Below are 20,330 nucleotides of genomic sequence, written 5' to 3' on the forward strand. Positions count from 1 at the left end.
GAACTTACAGAGGCTCTGCCTCCCGAGTGCTGGGATTACAGGAGTGTGCCACCACCACCCGGCATACTCTTTGAATTCTTTGATGAAGTTCATGATTGTTCTTTTGAGTTCTGTCTCCTGGGTTTCATCTCTACAAGACTGGTATGTTTTGAAGATAACATACTTACTGTCCTAATCCCGCATATTGTTTAGTATTTTTGTGATGAGATTTAGGCATGTGTATTTGATATGGACAGAAGAGAGAATGTTCCTAGAGCTCTCAAATGGCTTCAGAAGAGTGAAGTCAGGTGGACATGGGACTAGGCTGGTGTAGAAGGTGTGGTGCTTCCTGGTCCAATCCTGTGCTGTGGGGGTGGGTCTGGCTGGGTGGATAAGTTGCATATGACATGGGAGGGGCCTGGTGGAAGTCTAGAAGTTGACTGCAAAGGACCAGGCTACACCCTAGAGCAGTGGTTCTCAACCTTCCTAACATTGTGATCCTTTAATATACTTCCTCATGTTGTGGTGACTCCCAACCATAAAATTGTTTTTGTTGCTACTTCATAATTATAATTTTGCTACTGTTATGAATTGTAATGTAAATATCTGCGTGTTTTCTGATGGCCTTAGACTACCCCTGAGAAAAGTTCATTCAACCCCAAAAGGGGTTATGACACAAAGGTTGAGAAACACTGTCCTAGAGAATGATGTGGGACATTCTAATTTCTTACTAACGATTAATAATTTTCTTCCAGGTTCACAGAACTTTATGTAGAAGAATTAGAGAGTAGAGAAGACTTACAGATTCTTATTGTGGATTATCTTAAAGGACTGAGTGTGAGCAAGAGCACTGTGCAAGGAATTGTAAAGTAGGTTCTCCTTTGCTTGTCTTTTCATGATTTCTTCCAAGCATAAAAAGTCTATTCCATGCAGGCACACACATTCATAATTTGCTTCTGTGTAGAGAAAACTGGTAGAAGGATTTGCTTTGAAATTGAAACTTTGAATTTGAATTTGAAATACAAATTCCTTTAGGTTTTCCTAAAGAAACTACTTATACCACCTGTGAAAATAAACAGGTGCTGTTCTCTTGATTACGTCTATATATTAACAGCTTAGTATTTAAATTCCTAAGTATTAAATTGCTTGTCTTTTATCTTTCTGTGTCTCTTTCTTATTTAAAATTTGCATAGTAGCTAGATGGAAGCCAGAAGTAAGTTTGCTGCTGTAAATTGAATTAGGTTTAGCATTAAGAGACTTCCACATGTAGACTATAGAAGTGTGGTGTGGGTTGGTGCTTTGAGTATCTTTCTCATGTCTTGAGGCCATGTGGAAAGAACCATAGTGTTTTGTGCAGACAGCCTAAGGTATAGTGTTGTATCCAGAAGCTCTGAGAAAATCCCTTCTGAAGGGAATATAATATGAAAAGGGGTTGATATAGGATATGATCTAGTCACTTAATATTTTACAGCTATTATTCTTGTTTCTTCTTTTTTATTTTCCAACATAATATTTTTATTGTTTCTTTGGGGGTTTCATATCATACACCCCTATCACATTTGCTTCACGATCCTTCCCTGTCCAATCCTCTACCCTTTTGACCTCCCCATAGCAAAGAAAAAAAAAAGTTCATTTTGTGTGTGCAGTATACTCACTGGAGTGTGGCCACACTCTCAGTGCCATGCCTGTTCAATTGAACTGAGTCCTTCCCCTTCCGAGTCCCTGCTGGAAGACATTTCTTTGTGGGACACTGCAGCATCCTATCAGAGTTCTTTGAAGGCTCCCTGTTTCAGCTATTACTATTTTGGGTGGGGACGGGGGATAGGGTGGAGGTAGGGTTGTCACAGAAGTCTCCCATGCCCCTTCTTTCTCAGCTGTGTGTCTGCAGTCATCAGTATCACTACCAACACAGTGCAATTGCTCTTTACTGTCTGAGGGAGCATAGATATGGGCTTCCACATTGTTTATGGTGTCAGCACAAACTGTGATCAGGGCTCCAGGTTGCAGAAGGGCCAGGGACCCAGTCCAGGCCCTCTGATTCAGATGGGATCATGGCCAACAAGACTTCAGCCCCAGCATCCCCTTACATCCACCCAGCCACAGTGAGACCACAAATCCAGACATAGCCCTCTGTGGCAGCACTGAATGGGACATCACCATGGCCTTAGATGGCAGCACAGGCCACTCCGATCTGTGTGATCCCCAGCGGCAGCATGGCCCATTATCATCCACATGGCTTCAGGCTGCAGCACAGACCATGATCATCCAAGTGGCCACAGATATCAACACAGACCTGGCCACAGTAAGACCATAGATGCAGATATGGCCCTCAGTGGCAGCATGGGCCTGGACACTACCACTGCCCTAGGTGATAGGGCAGGCTATTCATGTCTATGTGGCCCTCCGCAGAGGCAGCATTACCCAAGGCATCAGTGTGGAATCAGGCTGTAGCATGAGCCACAGACATCAACACAGACCTGGCTGCAATAAGACCATGTACTCAGACATGGCCCTCAGTGGCTACAGGGACTGGGACATCACCATGGTCTCAGGTGGCAGCATGGCTTTAGGCAGCAGCCCAGGTGAGGGACCTCCAGTTGGCCTTTGTTGGTAACACAGGCCACAGATATCAACTCAGATCTCTAGTGTAGCAGAACTTGGGTCCCAGACATGGCCCTGGATGCCAGCCCAGACCCGGGCACTACCATGGTCTCAGGTGGCATTGCAGGCCACTCACATCAGTATGGTCCCCTGCGCAGCAAGACCTAAAGACATCAACATGTCGTTAGGTGATAACACAGCCTTCAGACGTCAACCCAGATCCTGGCCACATTAGAGCCACTGACCCACTCATGGCCCTCAGTGGCATCATGGGACACAGTGGTTCAATCTAGAAAGTGAACTGTTCCTCATTTCAGGCCTCTGTTGTTGCCTTGAGCTAGGGTGATGCCGCAGCCAGGCAGCTTGTTCAGAGGCTGAGCTGGAATCTGCTTAAGCTCCAGGCTGCTGCACCATCCTATTGACCTCACTGGGCAATGACATTGATCCACCTTCGACCTCAGCCCTCTCTCACGCCCATCACTGCTGTCACCTCACCAGTTCCACCTCTCCACAGCACATGCACAGCTCTGCTCCTCCCCTCCATCACTCCCATGTCTCCATCATCTGTTCCCACAGTGGTGTCTGCAAGAGCCTACCGAGAGAGAGAGAGAGAGAGAGAGAGAGAGAGAGAGAGAGAGAGAGAGAGGTGTGTGTGTGTGTGTGTGTGTGTGTGTGTGTATAATAGGGTGTCTGTACTTGTTTCTTTTATACATACAACTATTTATTCTTTTGTTTTGTTTTTTGTTTTTCGAGACAGGGTTTCTCTGTGTAGTTTCCTGGATCTCACTTGGTAGCCCAGGCTGGCCTCGAACTCACAGAGATCCACCTGGCTCTGCTTCCCAAGTGCTGGGATTAAAAGCGTGCACCACCACCGCCTCACCATATTTATTCTTTTATATATATATATATATATCGGTGCTAGGGATGTGCAAAAAAACGTAAGAGCCAGCTTTAGTTGCACATGCTTGTAATTCTAACACTTGAGAAAGCTGACTCTTGGGGATTGCTATGAGTTCAAGGTCACCCTGGGCTACTGAGACCCTCATTTTTTTTTTTTTAAACAAACAAAGGAAAAGAATCCTGAGTCTTTTTATGGAATTTCTGCAGTTGCAAATAGTAATTAGGGAGCTACAATGAATAAAGCAAAAGAGACATAAAAGTGAGACAGACTTATCAAATGAAGCACTAGAGTTATGTTAAATGTGTCAGTCATAGGGAGTATTTAAAGACAATTGCCCTGCACATTCCTTGGGCAGGGGCTTGGATTTCATCTGATTTTTTGTGTGATTTCTTTTGTGCATGCAGTGGATCACCAGTCACAAAACTGCAATGTGGAGTTCATATTTCAGCCTTCTCTCTTGGGAAGGATAACAGTGTTAACAATATATACCAGGGGTTCTCATGTCTCCCTGCTTTGTAACAGTTTCTCATTACTAAAATAGACAGAGCTGTGTTCTTTGAAATCTCAGGAATTCTGTTTATGGTGTGTAGGTCTTCCTTTGCCTCTTGGGAAGAGCCTGCTCTGGATCACTGCATATGCATCAGTCTTCCTTACTGTGTCTCTCACATGTTACTCTCCTTACAAGACACAAGTTTATCGCTTATTAGCACCTTGCATTTCCTGATTTTGCAAAAATACTCATTACAGTGTTTGAAAGAGAAACTTCAGATTATGTGAAAAATAGATTTGTATAGGCTTAGATGTTTTGATGCATGCTGTAGGGTGTTAAATGTAAGCTCAACCATTTCTATTGTGTGAAAATAGCCTTTGGATGCTGGGCAGTGGTGGTATATTCCTTTAATCCCAGCAGAGACAGAAACAGGCAAAGCTTTGAGTTCAAGGGCAGCCTGATCTACAGAGTGAGTTACAGGTCTAGACAGTGAAACCTTGTCTAACTAAAAAAAACTAAACTAAACGAAAATAAAATAGCCTTTGCAGTTTCAGCAGAGAGAAATAATTACTGTTTAATAAAACTGCCTGAACTTCATCCTCTTTGTAGCTTCTACACTGCTTTGCGGAAAGAGTCTGGGACCAAATTGGTGGATGGCACTGGCCACAGACCTCACTACAGCCTTCGGACCCTCTGCAGGGCTTTACGGTTTGCAGCCTCCAACCCATGTGGCAACATCCAGCGCTCACTCTATGAGGTGTTTCTACTGTCTGACTGAGGAGCTGGGTGGATGGGTTCACCATGAATGGGAGGGAGGAGGGTTGCAAATGCCGTCTCTGCTAGTGCTTCTCAGTCAGTTTGTCTGTGACATTCTGGACAAGAGCTACCCTGCTCTTCTACCACCTTATCATTTAAAAGTTGTTCTGGGCAAGGTAGTGTTGGCACACACCTTTAATCCCACAGAGACAGGCGAGTCTCTTGAGTTCAAGGCCAACCTGAGTCTACAGAGCTGGTTCCAGAGTAGTTGAGGAGGTTAAATTTTATTCCCCAAATAAGGCCAGCTTGTATTTATCTGTATTTGTTTTCTCTCTAGGGCTTTTGTTTGGGTTTCCTAACACAGCTCGACAGGGCATCACACCCAGTAGTTCAGAAGCTCATCTGTCAATACATTATTTCTGGCAATGTCAAAAGTCTGCTGAAACAGGTGTGTTCTTTGGCCTTCAGCTTGTTTAATATAGAAGCAAGGCAGAATTATCACATGTTAGCTATTTGAAGAATATTTAGCTACTTGAGGAATATTTCTTTTCTTTCTTTTTTTTCACTCCATGTGTTAAGAGTATTTGCTTGCATGTATGACTATGGACCACTTGTTTTTCTGGTATGTGGAGACCAGAAGAGGGCATTGAATCCCCTAGAACTGGAGTTAGTGATGATTCTGAGCCACCACGTAGGTGTTAAGAATTGAACCTGGGTCCTGGAAGAGAAACCAGTGCTCTTAATCTCTGAGCAATCTCTCCAGCTCCTTGTAGCAAAATATTTAAAGAGACTATAGATGTGTATTTGTGTGTTATCACTACTCCACACACAGAGGCAGTGTGACCTGGGAGAATGGAGCCTAACAATGAAGTGCACTAAATCTCATGCAATAGCCAGTTTCATTCAGAGCCTCGGGCAGTTTATACTCCGGGTTAAGAGGAGTCACCTGAGTGAAGTGTGCAATCACAAGGACAAGTCACATGGTTTTCTGATATGTGGTTTTCCCCAGAGGCATATACACAAATAGCCAGTAATGAATAATCCTAAGTAAACTCTCTCCTCTCCACTACACCTGGGAAGAGCATGAAAATACATTCTAAGAACAATTCTATGTTTTGAAAAAACTGAGGTCACAAGATTTGTTTTCTGGGAGTTTTCTCACAAGCACTTAGATAGAATTCTCTGCACACAGCTCCATTATTGGATTATGTTCCAACAATGTATGTCTTAGATGGTGGAAATTTCACTTTTATTTCAGATTTAAATTCTATAAATAGCCCTTTTCAAGCAAAGTGTAAATGTATGTATGTTTTATTATGTTTAAATTCTAGTGTGAGCTTATTGATTCATTGAGGTAAATTCTGATATATTTGTATAAGTTAGGCCATTGTACAAGGATATTACTATGTTGCTTTCCTGGTTGTGGTAGGAAACTGCTGGGATCAAACTTAGGATCTCATTTATGGTAGTCAGAAACTTTACCCCTGAGCTGTATTCCTATCCCCAGCTTTCCTTAGAACAAAAACTAATGAATTTTATGTGTGAATGTGGGCACTCAAGAGCCATAGAGTGCATGTACAGTTCAGAGGATAACTTTTAGCACTTGGCCTTCTCCTTCTGAACTGAGTCAGGGTGGCTCTAATTCTCTAATTCTGCTTCTGTGTTGAATGCTCCAGGCTAGTTGGCTTGTGAACTGCTGCCAGATTGTCCTGTCTTGCCCTCCTCATCTCTCAGGGATCTAGCATTACTGATGATCATCACCACATCCAGCTTTTCACATAGGTTTTGGAGACTGAGCTCCAGTTGTGAGGCTTATGTGTCATGTCTCTAACCTGCCTATCTATTTAGGCTACCCATATCTGGAATATTTCTTTTAATTGCCAGTCAGTCATTGGGGTTTGTCCTAGTTACTGCTCTGTTTCTGTGAAAAGACACTATGACCAAGGCAACTCTTTTATTATTATTTTTTTTAATTTATTTATTATGTATACAGTGTTTTGCCTGCATGTATCCCTGCAGGCCAGAAGAGGGTACCAGATCTCACTATAGATGGTTGTGAGCCACTATGTGGGTGCTGGGAATTGAACTCAGGACCTCTGGAAGGGCAAGCACTGCTCTTAACCCCTGAGCCATCTCTCCAGCCCAAGGCAACTCTTAAGAAAGAAAACATTTTCTTGGAGTCTTGCTTACAGTTTTAGAGAGTTAGCCCATAATAATCATTGTGGGAAGCAGACAGGCACAGTGCTGGAGGAATAACTGAGAGCCTTACATCCTGAGCCACAGGCAGTAGTCAGAGACCTGCATCTGACATGGGCTTCCTAGTGGCACACCTCCTCCAACAAGACCACACCTCCAAATCTTCTCAAACAGTTCCATTAATTGGGGTCCAGACATTCAGACATGAGCCTACGGGGCCATTCTCATTGAAAACCACCACAGGTGTTAGAGGGGGTGGGGATACTGTTAAAAGCAACAACCATTTGAGTTTGATAGGAAATTACAAAATAACATCAGGCTTAAAGAAGTTCACTAACTTGTTTTTATTCCTTGCTCATTAGGATGAGAAAGGAATTTGAAGTTAATTTGGATTCAGCATTTTAAAAATAATACATGCTTAACTATTAGAGGCTATAAAAACATGAGAAGATGGAACCTCTCAAGTTTACTTTGTGTAATTTAACCTACAGACATCTTGGAATGGCTGTACCATTGCCCATATTACCTGTTGTCTTAGGGTTTCTATTCCTGTGATAAAATAAACACTGGCCAAAAGCAAATTGGGGGAGAAAAGGTTACGCTTTATAGCTGAAGCAGACAGAGACCATGGAGGAGTGCTGTTTACTGGCTTGTTCCTCATGGCTTGGTCAACCTGCTTTCTTATGCCATCCAGGACCACCAGCCTATGGATGTCATCATTCACAATGGGCTGGGCCCTCCCACATCAGTCATTAAATAAAATGTACCGTAGTCTGAATTAAAATACCATCCTCTCAGATGTCTCTAGCCTGTGTCACATTAACCAAAAAAGAGCCAGCGTACCCATAAAGGATCAGTTTCTATGGAGGGTAGTTTTGTGTCCTCTGGGTGATCCAGAATGTAGTAATGTAAAACCTCTTCTCTCTTCTCTCATTAAAGTACTGGCCCATTTTTGAAGAAAATGTTAGATATTTTTTATTTTAAAAAAATTGAACTTTTTATTGGGTCAGGGAGTGGAACCACATATGTGAAAAAATACTTTGATTCTGTATTTTATTTTTAATTAAACCTTCGTACTCTTACCTCATTTTAAAACCAATTAAAAAAAAAAACTTTGTTCTCATTCTTGAAAGTAATTTTGTGGTTTATATTTAGCTCACAGGTTTTCTGTTGGAAGTACCCAGAGCAAAATGTGTTCTCAATAAGGACTTTAATCCCCTCTGAAAGAATGCCAGAGTTGACATAGGACTGTGTCATTTCTCAGAGTCTTTTGTCTTTTTAGCCTATTCCAGAACCCAAAGGTGGCCGCCTTATCCAGGTTGAAGGCTACTGGATTTCAGTTGGAGACAAGGAGCCTACAATAGATGAAACATATGTTCTGACGTCTTCTGTTAAGCTGAACTTGAGAGATATCGTCCGCGTGGTCTCTGCAGGGTATGTGTGGGTTTTCACTCCTGCTACTGTGACGTTCCTACCAGAGGCACAGTGTTTACTTAGCCTGCTTTCTTACACTTTGACAGAGCTTTGCTGGGACTCTTGGCTAACTGAATTACTGCTTTCGAAAAATCATTGTCCTATGTTGTGTTGTGCTTGTGTGATTGGTGGGAAAGACTTAAAAAACATGATTTTGACCGTCACTGTAGGTATTTTTGTGTTTCTGGAGAGGTGGTTAAGTGGTTGTGAGTGCCTGCTGCCTGCTGTTTTTTGAGAGGACCTGCGTCTGGTTCCCAGCACCCTTGTCTGGTAGACTTGCATACATATACACACTTACACACACACTTACACACACACACACACACACACACACACACACACACACACACACACACACACACACACTTGCAGACAAAAACATCCAAAAATAGAAATTGAAAGTAAAGTTGCTTTGTTATTTTGTTGATTAACACTTCTTACTTATTGTTAGGTAAGTGACTAACAATTCTACTTTTCTTACAAATACTGCCAGAGAGGTTGGAATTGCTCACCTTAAGTGACTAACAATTAATTCCACTTTTCTTACAAATACTGCCAGAGAGGTTGGAGTTGTTCACCTTAGTATTTTTTGAGAAACAATTGTTCTATAGTCCCATCATCTCAAGACTGGGCATGGTCTGTAAGCCTTTAATCCTACTCCAACCCCAGCTTCCCCCTTGCTTTGACAGGAGATTCTCAACCAGTTTAATCAGAATTCAAGTTGCCTCCAGTAACTTTGGAGATTTGCATTGTAGTTGACAAATTTTATATATATACACATACACATACACACACACATATGTATATACACACGTTCAGCCAGGCATGGTGGTACACTCCTTTAATCCCAGCACACTGAGGCAGAAACAGACAGATCTTTGTGAGTGCAAGGCCAGCCTGGTGTACATAGCAAGTTCCAGGCCAGCCAGAGCTACGTAGTGAGACCCTATCTCCAAACAACAACAACAACAACAACAACAACAAAACATAGAACCTTCTCAATGCATGAGTATCTAAAGGTGTTCGTTAGCTTTTCTCCTCTTCTCGTCTCTTTTTCTAATTGCTTTGTTGACTAATGTTTTACAGCACTTATCCAGTGCTCATACAGGGTGAGACATCAGTTGGTAAAACAAGTCTGATACGGTGGCTGGCTGCAGCTACTGGCAACCACTGTGTGCGAATCAACAATCACGAGCACACAGATATTCAAGAATACATTGGTTGTTATACGTCTGACACCTCTGGGAAGCTTGTCTTCAATGAAGGTAGTGTTGTTACTACATTGCTTGGATGTAGATTTTCATGCTTTTAGACCCAGTTCTTATCTTTATAGTCTTTTTTAATTGAGGTACAAGAACTAAAATAATAGAAGATAGTTAAGGCTGTTCATGGGGCAGTGGAATTCCTGCATTGGGCCAAATTTTGAACAAGACAAGGAATAGAGATTCAGTGAATAGGGTAAAGAGGGAGGTTTGGAATAGATATTGAGAATTTGGTGCTTTGATGAAACTAGATGTGAGAGAGAAAATTTAACAGGTTGAATGAGAGATGTTTGTCAGCCCTGGCTCCTCTTGTGGGTAGGAAAAAACCCTGTCAATTGCAAGTCTTATTTCTTGGATCAATAGTATTACAGATTGTTTGAGGATCACGACTAGCTGTAGAGAGTAATTTGCTTAGAGTTGTAATGATTGTGTAGGACTTTTGGTTGTACATGTACATTTTAATCCTTGTCATTTCCCCCTAGGGGTTCTTATTGATGCTATGAGAAAAGGCTATTGGATTGTCTTGGATGAATTAAATTTGGCACCTACTGATGTGTTAGAGGCGCTCAACAGACTGTTGGATGATAACCGTGAACTGCTCATAACAGAAACACAGGAAGTTGTTAGGGCACACCCTCGCTTCATGCTTTTTGCCACCCAGAATCCCCCAGGGCTTTATGGAGGCAGAAAGGTATGTAACATTTGCCTCCAAAATCTGTTTATTATTATGTGGGATGGTAAATTCCTTGTTAGTAATGGGACATTCTGGTCTCTCTTTGCATTTTTGTGGTGAATAGCAGGGCTGCTGTTTTTGTAAATCAAATGAATAGGTGCTTTTTAAAAATAAGACATTAATTAAAATGTGATTACATCATTCCCTTTCCTCTTTCCAACTACTTCCATTATCTCTTCTTCCATCCTTTTCCATGTTCCTCCCAAGTCCCTGTCAAACTGATGGCCTCTTTTTCTTTGTTATTGTTACATGTATAGATAGATATATTATGGCTAGATTGGTAGGTAGACAGAAGTACAAATACAGAAATAAAACCTGCTGAGTCTCTTTTGTTTATGTCTATATGACTTTAGGGCCGATCACTTTGTATTGGATATCTAGTCATGGGCTCATTGTTAATTGGCCTTTCGTGCACACACATGTTATTTTTGTACATTGCCTAGGTGCTGTCTAGAGCCTTCAGGAACCGGTTTGTGGAGTTACACTTTGATGAGTTGCCCAGTTCTGAGTTGGAAACAATCTTGCACAAGCGATGTAGATTGCCACCATCTTATTGCAGTAAATTGGTTAAAGTCATGTTGGACCTTCAGGTATTTCATATCCTCATCTGAACTTAAATTTAGATGGAATACATTAATTAGCATTGGCATCACAATTTGATAGTTCTCTCAAGCAGGAGCATGTCTGTCCATTTAGTTTTAGAGAATAAGGCTTTTGCTTGGTTGGTGGGTTTGTTTTGTTTTTGGGAGATCTTGTTCTAAAATATACCTGTTAATATCCATTTCTGTATGTATTCCAGGGGTTGGGGGAATTGACCCCAGATCTGTGTGTGCTGTGCAAACTCTTTTATTACTGAGCTATAGCTCCAGCTCCTGTGTTTGTACTTTTGTAAAGCAACATTTTTATCATTATAAATTTTTATGATATTTATATGATAATAGTTCCCTAGTTGTATATATTATTTGCAATTTTTGGCAAACTATTTTTTCAAGACTGTTTTCTTATGTTGCCTGGAGTAGCCTAGAGCTTGTGACTTTTGTTTTGTTTTGTTTTAATAAAAATATGAACCAAGGAGATGGTTCAGTGGGTCACAACACTTGTGCAAACCTGAGTTAGATCCCCAGAACACACTGCAGCAAGGGGAGAACCAACTTTTGAAAACTAATCTCCAACCCATGCTTACAGAGAAAATAAAATCTAGAGATGATGTTGGTTAAATCTGTGGTTGTAACACTTGAGCGGCGGACATGATTACCTTTCTTCATGCTTCTCTTTTGTTAACTATAAAACCTCAGTTGGTTCCCTCCACCCCAAGCCTGGTGATAGATTCAGGGCATTGCACTCACTAGTGAAACATTCTACCAGCCCCTAAGGTTTCTCAACTTGGGAGGCAGAGGCAGGTGCCTAATGTTCAAGGCCAGCCTGGTCTACAGAGTAATAAGTTCCAGGACAGCCAGGCCTACACAGAGAAACCCTGAGGGGATGTTGTTTTTCAGAAATTAATTAAATTGGGTTCTAGAAAGGTATTAATATTCTTGGTCACAACTTCATGTGTCTTTTGGGTTTTTGTTTGTGTTTTACAACTCATTGGGTCCGTTAATGCTGTCTGCAAGAGCACAGGCAGCTTAACAGCATCCTTACTCCTCAGAAGAAATGATTCCTCCTTCCTCAGGACTCAGCAGTTGCCAATAAGTGCATCAGCTTCATTCAGGTGGGGCCTGTGAGCCCCTCCTTCATCCATGTTGGAATTTTGACTTGTTTGGTCTTGTTATGCAGGTAGCCCATAGCTGCTCTGAATTCATGAATGCAATCATGTCAGATGTTAGCATTTCCCAGTCCTCTTCCCCATCTTCCAGCTCTTGCATTCTTTCTCCATCTTTTTCCATGATGTTTCCTAAGCCTTTCTGAAGTTGATATAAATGTTCCATTTAGGGCTGAACATTTATAGTCATTTAAACTGTTATTAACTCTTTACATTGACTGTTGCTCACTGTTAAAAGACTTTCTCTGACCAAGGCTAAAAAGGGCACTAATTTATAAACAAACGTAGAAGGCAGATAACAAGATGTCTCTTTAGTAAAGTATCTATAGTAGATCACTCCCTAGGACCTATGTCTTCACTAACCATGGGCTTTTGATTAGGTTTACATTACGAGGTATGAATTCCCTCCTATGGAGCAGGCCTCAAATACTATCAGAATACAGTTAGTTAACTGCATAATCATGGCACTGTTGCATTAGTTGGTACAGTTTGCCTGGCAGATCAGTGCTGTGGCTTTCTGTTCACTACTGGGTTTTATTACTCACTTTTTCTCCCCCAGCAAACTGTATAGTTCCCTTTTATACTCTGAAAGCTAGTTGGCAGGGAGGAAGATTCCAGATCAGTCCCAACATAATTTCTTTGTCCTGTAACCAAAGTATGTTGGGTCTTCTGTAGTAGGATTTTACCATCTAGTTATTTATAGCAGGCAACCAAAAACAGTGGCATGTGTTGTTTTGGGGGCTTCCTGAACCTCCTTGACCAACAACTCATAGGCAGGTATCTCATATCTGGCACAGATCTTTTTTTATAACTCTTGTCTTCTGAGAGGAGTATTGTTCACCCATGCAGGTGCCTCTGCTCAAATTCCTTCTAATTGTTAGAGTTTTATTTTGTAACTAATTTAGAAAGTAGTTGGTTTCCCTAAGGGACTTTTCTGCATCTCTAGTTTCAGTTAATCCACCCTCTGCCATCTCTTTTCCCCATGCCTCCTGCTCTCATTCCCACTTTATCCCTAGTGTCCTTCTCTTTCATATCACACATGTTCAGCTGTCTCCTAGCCCCAACTGTCTTTTCTCTTTCATACTATTTATTCTCTTTTCTGTTCGGGAGATGGAATTTCTTTATTTATTGTTATTGCATATTAGTTTGAACATTTTTTCCAGATAATTGTAGGTCATTTGCATTTTTGAGAAGTTAAATCTAGTAAAATGAATGTGTTAAGAAATTTATGTAAGATATAACTTATGCTTTCTATAGTATAGTAAGAATCAGTTATTTGTTTTTATACTTTAATAGTCCTACCGTAGATGGTCCTCGGTGTTTGCTGGAAAGCAGGGGTTTATTGCCCTTCGAGATCTGTTCCGATGGGCTGAAAGATACAGATTGGCTGAGCAGACTGAGAAGGACTATGATTGGCTACAACATTTAGCCAATGATGGTATGTTTTAAATCATAAAATGATGCTTTCTTACTTGTGTGTGGTGCATTCATTTTCTGATTTGTTCCGGAAGCAGCCTTTCTCCTCAGCCTCCCTTGCTCTTGTGGAGAGTCATAGTTCTGGCAGGCCTCTGCTTCCTTGTCGTTTCTTAGTTTAGGCTGGGTCTTGCTTTTCAGCTTTGAATTGTCTGAAGTTCATGATACTCTTGCCACCTCCTGTGAGTGCTTGGATTATAGACAAGAACCACTATGCCCGGCTTCTGTGGGTTTTCTAACCCTATTTTAGTGGCTGTGTGTGGAAGGTGGGCTCTAACGTGGCCCCTTTTAGAAAGTACACAGGAGATCGGCAGCTTGTTACCTGTGGTGTGGTGACCAAAGATAGTCCAATCACTGACCTGGTTATTTCAGTTTAATGCATGGAAAGAGTTTATGTTATTTGCCATGAATCAATGCATTTTATACTCTTTTGGTTTGGAAAGTCATTAATATGGACCTTTTAAAATAAGGAGTATAAATAAAATTGGGCTGTGAGAGTTTTTTATTTCCCCCTCTGGTACTAAAATGGTGACTTGCTGGGGATTAGTTCTGTTATTACAGAGTCATGGATGGGACAGGATCCCAACTCTGGGAGGATGGTCCTTTAGAAGGTAAGTTCTGGCCACTTACCTTCATACACCCTAATGGAAAAAATGGTGAAGTAGGAAAGGAGTTTATTCAGTATGGCTATGCTAGGAAGACCTGACTGGGGTCGGCTGCTGGGGCATGGGACAGACGCACACAGTCTAATGTCTTCAGTCCTGTCATAGGAGCTAATGAGCTTTTGGAGGACAAGAAGTGGGTGTAGTTAAGCAGTATATGGTTGGTCATTTCTTAGGGTTGATTACACAGTGCCCTGTCAGCAGTGAGAAAGTTTCTGCTGCTTGAGAGTGGGTTTAAAACTTGTCAAAGAATGTTTATCCATCACAGCCGGGTTTTGTTGCTGTTGTTGTTTGTTTTTGTAATAAAAGGCAGAATGTAGGAGAGGACTACTTGGAGAACGACAAGACTAGGTGGGCAAGATGCTCTTAGGCCTTCAAGGTTAGCACAATGGCTGCACACTTCTAGGAGCTGTCATGGTTAAAGGTGGCAGTTGACACTCTGTTGATTATGATGCCCTGTGGACCTTGGTGATGATACCAGTGTTCTGTAATCCTAGCAGTTAGACTGAGGCTAGCCTGGGTGACGTAATGAGACTGTTGTTGGAGATAGATAACACATTTTTATGCTTTTCTTTTAAAGTAGTAACACATGATGAAGCATTTTTATCTGTATGTGCCCATGTAAGTTACTACTTATACTGAGATTTAGAGTTTTCCCAAATCTCAGAAGCTTCCTTCATTTGTTCGTTTGAGGAAGGGACTCATTATGTAGTCCATAGGCCTAAGACTTGCTATAGCCCAGGCTGGCCTTAACTCATCTGACTCGCCTTTCAAAAGATCACAGGCTTGTGCTACCATGCCTGACTTCTTTCTCTTGTAAGTGGAGGTAATCATTTCTGATTTTCCCATGAGCTTCGCCTACATGGGATCCTACAGTGTATACACTTTAGGTTCTGACTTTGTGTAGAGAGGGACCAAATCCTCCTTTTTTCCTTAAAATTGTATGGCAACCCATCATAAGGCGATAAACTCTGACTATAGACATTTGGATCATTTATTTGGACTGTTGTGAAGATAGCTGCTCTAAACATCTGTGTACATCTTTTGGTATACACACTTGCTCATTTGTGTTTGAAGTACTTGATAATCACATTATTGGGGGTTAGCTCTAGTGCATGGTTGGTATAATGGGCTCTTCTCATTTCTCAAGGTGGTTTTTAGATCCCTGCTCCAGCAGCAGCGGGTGAAAGTTACTCTTACTTCATGTTCTCAGCACTCTTCACTATTATTACCAGGTTCTTAATTGTCCCTTTATTTTAAACTTCAGGTTTCATGCTTCTGGCAGGCAGAGTCAGGAAGCAGGAGGAAGCTGATGTAATTCAAGAAGTCCTTGAAAAACATTTCAAGAAAAAATTGTGTCCTCAGTCTCTTTTCTCCAAAGAAAATGTTCTCAAGTTACTGGGTAAGTAGACCCAGACCCTATAGGAACATGAATAAAATTGTGCTCCTTAGAGCCTACAGTTTTACTCTTCTTTGACAGGAAAATCGTCTACCCAGTCAAGTCTGTTGGAATCTCAGTTCAGCCATGTGGTGTGGACCGAAGGCATGAGGAGACTGGCAGTGCTGGTGGGCAGGGCACTGGAATTTGGTGAACCTGTGTTGCTGGTTGGAGACACTGGGTAAAGCTCTGAAGCCATAGCTCGTTGAGAAGTCTCAGTTGACTGCCCTGCGATGGGGTTTCTTTCCCTTTCCTTCTCGCTGGTGTCTTCTTCCCTTTCCCTCCCTCCCTCCCTTTTCCTTCAAAGAAAGGTCTGTTATTTCTTTACCTTCGCATCGCACTAAATCCTTGCTTATGGAAACAAGTGTTTCCTCCTATTTTTATCCATTAATTCTTTTAAATTAGTTCAGTAGGTGTGGAGAGTAGTTACTAGTGTTTCTTGGAGAGTCTCTAAGGATTGTGTTTCTTCCTCTCCCGTGATTATGTTGGTAGAACTAAAAGAATGAAGTATGTGTAGTTGATGGCCTTCTGTACAAAGGATTCGGGAGGGCACTGGTGTTCTACAGAGGGACAGCATGAGCCTGGGTTGCAGGGATCCTCAGTTGAATTAGGCTTGTAATGAGATCTCATCGGCTCACCTCTTGCTGATAAAATGCCTGTGGCTATGTAGTTGGAACAGATGCTGCTTATTAGTTTGGTGTATATTTTTAATAGGTGTGGGAAAACTACCATCTGCCAAATGTTTGCATCCTTGGCAAATCGGAAACTACACTCAGTCAACTGCCACTTAAACATGGAGACGTCAGACTTCCTGGGGGGCTTAAGGCCAGTGAGACAGAAGCCAAATGACAAGGTTTGTCTAGTAGCAAGTGTTGATATGTTTATTTAAAGAACTGTGGTTTGGGAAGTTCATGTAATTGGATTTGTAGGGGAAGCTCTAGTTCAGATTTATTTATGTGTGTGTACTTCACTGGTCGTCTGTAGGGTATCTTCACAAATTTTTGTCCCTTTCTTAGACCCTTTCTTATTGAAGAATGTGTGTTTTGCCTCAGACATGAAGCTGTGTGTGTATTAATTCCTCCTGCTTCTTTCCCAAACCCTAGGAAGAATCGGACACAAGACTCTTTGAGTGGCATGATGGACCACTGGTTCTGGCCATGAAGGAGGACAGCTTTTTCCTCTTAGATGAGATCTCATTGGCTGATGACTCTGTCCTGGAAAGACTGAACAGGTGACAGAAGTGTGGGGCTTGTCTTTACTGATGAAGTTGTTGACCTGGTTTTGGTCTCCTGCATTTATGAATTCTCCACTCTTGATGCATAGGAAATGATGGGATGTGCAGGACTTGCTGTACTTTTGGCTTCAAGGATCAGATGGTTGTTTAGTTTGTTGTTTTATTTTTACCCTCAATAGTCAGAAACAATCAGTGTGCAATGATAGAGCTAAAACCAAATGAGCTGGAGTTAAATGATTTTTTTAAGCAGATTGTAAATGAAGCTAGTATTAGAATCCTAACTTTGATAACTAACCATCAGGCATTTCCACAACCGTAGACCAATATTACTGCTTGTATAGTGATACCCATTTTTCTCTCTTATTGAGGTATTGTATATCATAAAATGTACTTTGTTTATATTATAATTGCAGTTCAGTGTTTAGTGAACTTAACTGAGCTTTTCAGTCACCACGGTCCAGTTTACATTAATACCATGTAGTTGGATCTCTCCTGAACAGTTACTTCCGGATTTTACCCCCATTCCAGGCAGGCACTAATTAACTTTTTCTCTACAGCTTTGTCTTTATTCTCATATATTCTGTGTAAATACTTATTTCATATGTTATGTTCCTGCATGTGAACATGAGTATGTATGGAAGCAGTCAACATTTGGGTGTCTTCCTCTTGTTGTCCACGTTATTTTTTTAGACAGTCTTTCACTGATCCTGGAGCTCATCAGTTTGACTATACTCTTGACAGCAAGTCCCATGAATCCAAACTCAGGTCCTCATGTTTGTGCATCAAGCCCAATATCAACTGAGCTCTCTCCCTAGCCTGTTGAAGTGAAAACTGGAAGTCTGGAAGTCACGTTGTAGCCTAGACTGGCATCAATCTGGCACCAATCTGTTGTTAGTTGTTTTTGCTCTTTGGGGGGCCCACCACCCAGCTTCCAAATAAATCACACAGAGGCTTATTCTTAATTATAATTGTTCAGTCTTTCCTTGTCTTGTCTCTAGGCAGCTTTTCTTAACTTTAAATTATCCTGCTTAACTTTTGCCTCTGGGCTTTTCTATTCCTTTTTTTGTTTGTTTGTTTCTCTGTTGCTGGTTGTGTGGCTAGGTGGCTGGCCCCTTATATTCTCCTCTTTTTCTGGCTCCACCTTTTCTCTTTCTCCTCCCAGGTTTCTCCTTCCTATATGTTCTCTCTGCCTGCCAGCCCCACCTATCCTTTTTCCTGCCTAGCCATTGGCTGTTCAGCTCTTTATTAGACCATCACGTGTTTTAAGACAGGCACAGTTACACAGCTTCACAGAGTTCAACAAATGCAACGTGAACAGAAGTAACACAGCTTAAAATAATACTCTACAACACCAATCCTCTTGCCTCAGTTCCCCAAGTTCTGGGATTCCCAGTACAAGCCACCATACCCGTGCACCTCTGTATTAGTGTTTTGAAATTCATCTGTAGCACAGTGTATGTTATCTGTGGGTTTCTTTTTGTTACTAATAGCATTGGATGTACAGCATCTTGTTCACCACTTCCTTGTTTGTTGGTACTTTGTTATTTCCACTTTGGGGGTATTATAAATGGTGTAACAGTAAACCATTGCATTTAAGACACCCATTGTCAAGATAGTGCATTAGTAGGGCAATGTAGAAAAAGAAATTGGTTTGTTTTTATCAAAACTATGTTTCTAGGCTAGTGAAATGGCTCTGGGTAAATGGTTTAGTTTGTTGTCTCATTTGGTGAAAAGAGAGACCAGTGCCCAGAAGTTGTCTTCTGACCTCCACCTCTGTGCTATGGAACTCAAAGGCATACACACCCAAAATAAATAAGAAACTTAAAACAGAGAAATAGGTTACTCATCTTTATGAAGGTGCATACCTGTAATCCCAACATTCGAGCAGAGGATGGAGAGTTCTTGACCAGAATAGGCTATGTAATGGACTCCGTTACACAGACACCACTAAACAGTTACCTCCACAGAGGACTTAGGTTTGTTTCTTAAAAGAATGTTAACATCCACAGAATACAGTACAAAAGCCTTTTCTAATATTTTTTCCCAATTTTTCTTTTAGTGTCCTTGAAGTGGAAAAGTCTCTGGTATTGGCTGAGAAGGGCAGCCCAGAAGATAAGGACAATGAAGTAGAACTCTTGACTGCTGGGAAACATTTCCGGATCTTAGCAACCATGAACCCTGGGGGCGACTTTGGGAAAAAAGAGGTAAAAAGTTTCCTGGAACAGAATTTTGGTTTAGTTTTTTTACTTCAGCTTATGGACACCCACAAATGTAGTATGTTGTGGTACATCTGTATAGTGGTTAACAATTCAGTGATGGATTATAAACTCATAAAAATGTATGTATAATTATCATTGTTGATTATATATTCTGTATTTGCCATTTCATTCTATGTGCTCAAGATGTCATGAATTTCTCTTTTCACTGACTTTGTCCCTGTGAGTTGCTCTCACTCTGCCCGACTATTCTGGGTTATACCTTGCTTAGAGACTCTTCTTTCAGTCTCCATGTGTATTCGTGTTGGAAACAGAGTCTGCATAACCAAACTCCTGAACTCGCTGACTCAGCCTTCTAGGAATGCACGCACAGATTGAACTTGGCTTTCTTGAATATCAGAGTGGTTAGGAATGATTGCTAAGTGTCAAAGAGGCGTCACAGCAGTTTTAGCCACTGTGGTGCACACCTAGAGTCTCAGCATTTTGGAGATAAAGGTCTACAACAGTCTTGAAGTTATACTCTTACAGGTTATGTAAATCACCAACATTGTAAGTACAGTTTCTTCTTTTCAGAAGGTTGTGCTTAGAATCAGGCAAGAACTACCAATCCTGTGGTTTTAAAAGCCCAGGGAGCTATTTGGTGAGAAGTGCAGAATTACGTAACTGGTCAAGTATAAGAAGAAAAATGAATTGATCTTCAATGAAGCATTATGACTCTTTAATAACTTGTTGGGCGCCTAAAATATGAACGTTATTTTTTTAGTAGTATAATAGAAAAAGAATGTTGCTGTGCTTTTAAGATCTGGTTTCAGGATTGTTTACATTCACTCCCACACATAATGAACACACAAACACTTGAAATGAAAACAATGTTGCATAGTTGAGTACACTTAGAACAGTCTTAATAAGTGCGGAGTGCCCTATTAAGAACCATAAGACCCATCTGGTTGGCACTGCCAGGGCTAGACCCACATCATTCCTTTCCTGCAGGAAGTATATTGTATCATATATGTTGAGCTCAGGTTCTTAAACTGTGGCTTGTCACCACATAAAGAATTGTGTCAGTGAATGTGGGGGGTTATGAAAAAATTGGCAACAGTAAAGGGTTTCTGAATATATAAAGACCAAAACCTAATTCAAAATCAATACATAAT

General features: G+C 41.2%; 1 protein-coding gene across 1 annotated transcript in view; it reads left to right on the forward strand.

The window, feature by feature from the left end:
• Positions 1-20,330, forward strand: part of Mdn1 (midasin AAA ATPase 1) — a 144,940-nt gene that overhangs the window by 41,762 nt on the left and 82,848 nt on the right. The window contains exons 20-32 of the mRNA XM_036179625.1: positions 735-848; positions 4,581-4,728; positions 5,065-5,175; positions 8,206-8,357; positions 9,483-9,661; positions 10,141-10,349; positions 10,835-10,981; positions 13,450-13,591; positions 15,556-15,690; positions 15,769-15,907; positions 16,441-16,579; positions 16,830-16,957; positions 19,020-19,164. Of these exons, the coding sequence (XP_036035518.1) occupies positions 735-848; positions 4,581-4,728; positions 5,065-5,175; positions 8,206-8,357; positions 9,483-9,661; positions 10,141-10,349; positions 10,835-10,981; positions 13,450-13,591; positions 15,556-15,690; positions 15,769-15,907; positions 16,441-16,579; positions 16,830-16,957; positions 19,020-19,164 (1,888 nt within the window). The remainder of the gene's footprint in view (positions 1-734; positions 849-4,580; positions 4,729-5,064; positions 5,176-8,205; positions 8,358-9,482; positions 9,662-10,140; positions 10,350-10,834; positions 10,982-13,449; positions 13,592-15,555; positions 15,691-15,768; positions 15,908-16,440; positions 16,580-16,829; positions 16,958-19,019; positions 19,165-20,330) is intronic.

This window comes from Onychomys torridus, chromosome 2 (assembly GCF_903995425.1).
Source record: "Onychomys torridus chromosome 2, mOncTor1.1, whole genome shotgun sequence".
Classification (NCBI taxonomy): Eukaryota; Metazoa; Chordata; class Mammalia; order Rodentia; family Cricetidae; genus Onychomys; species Onychomys torridus.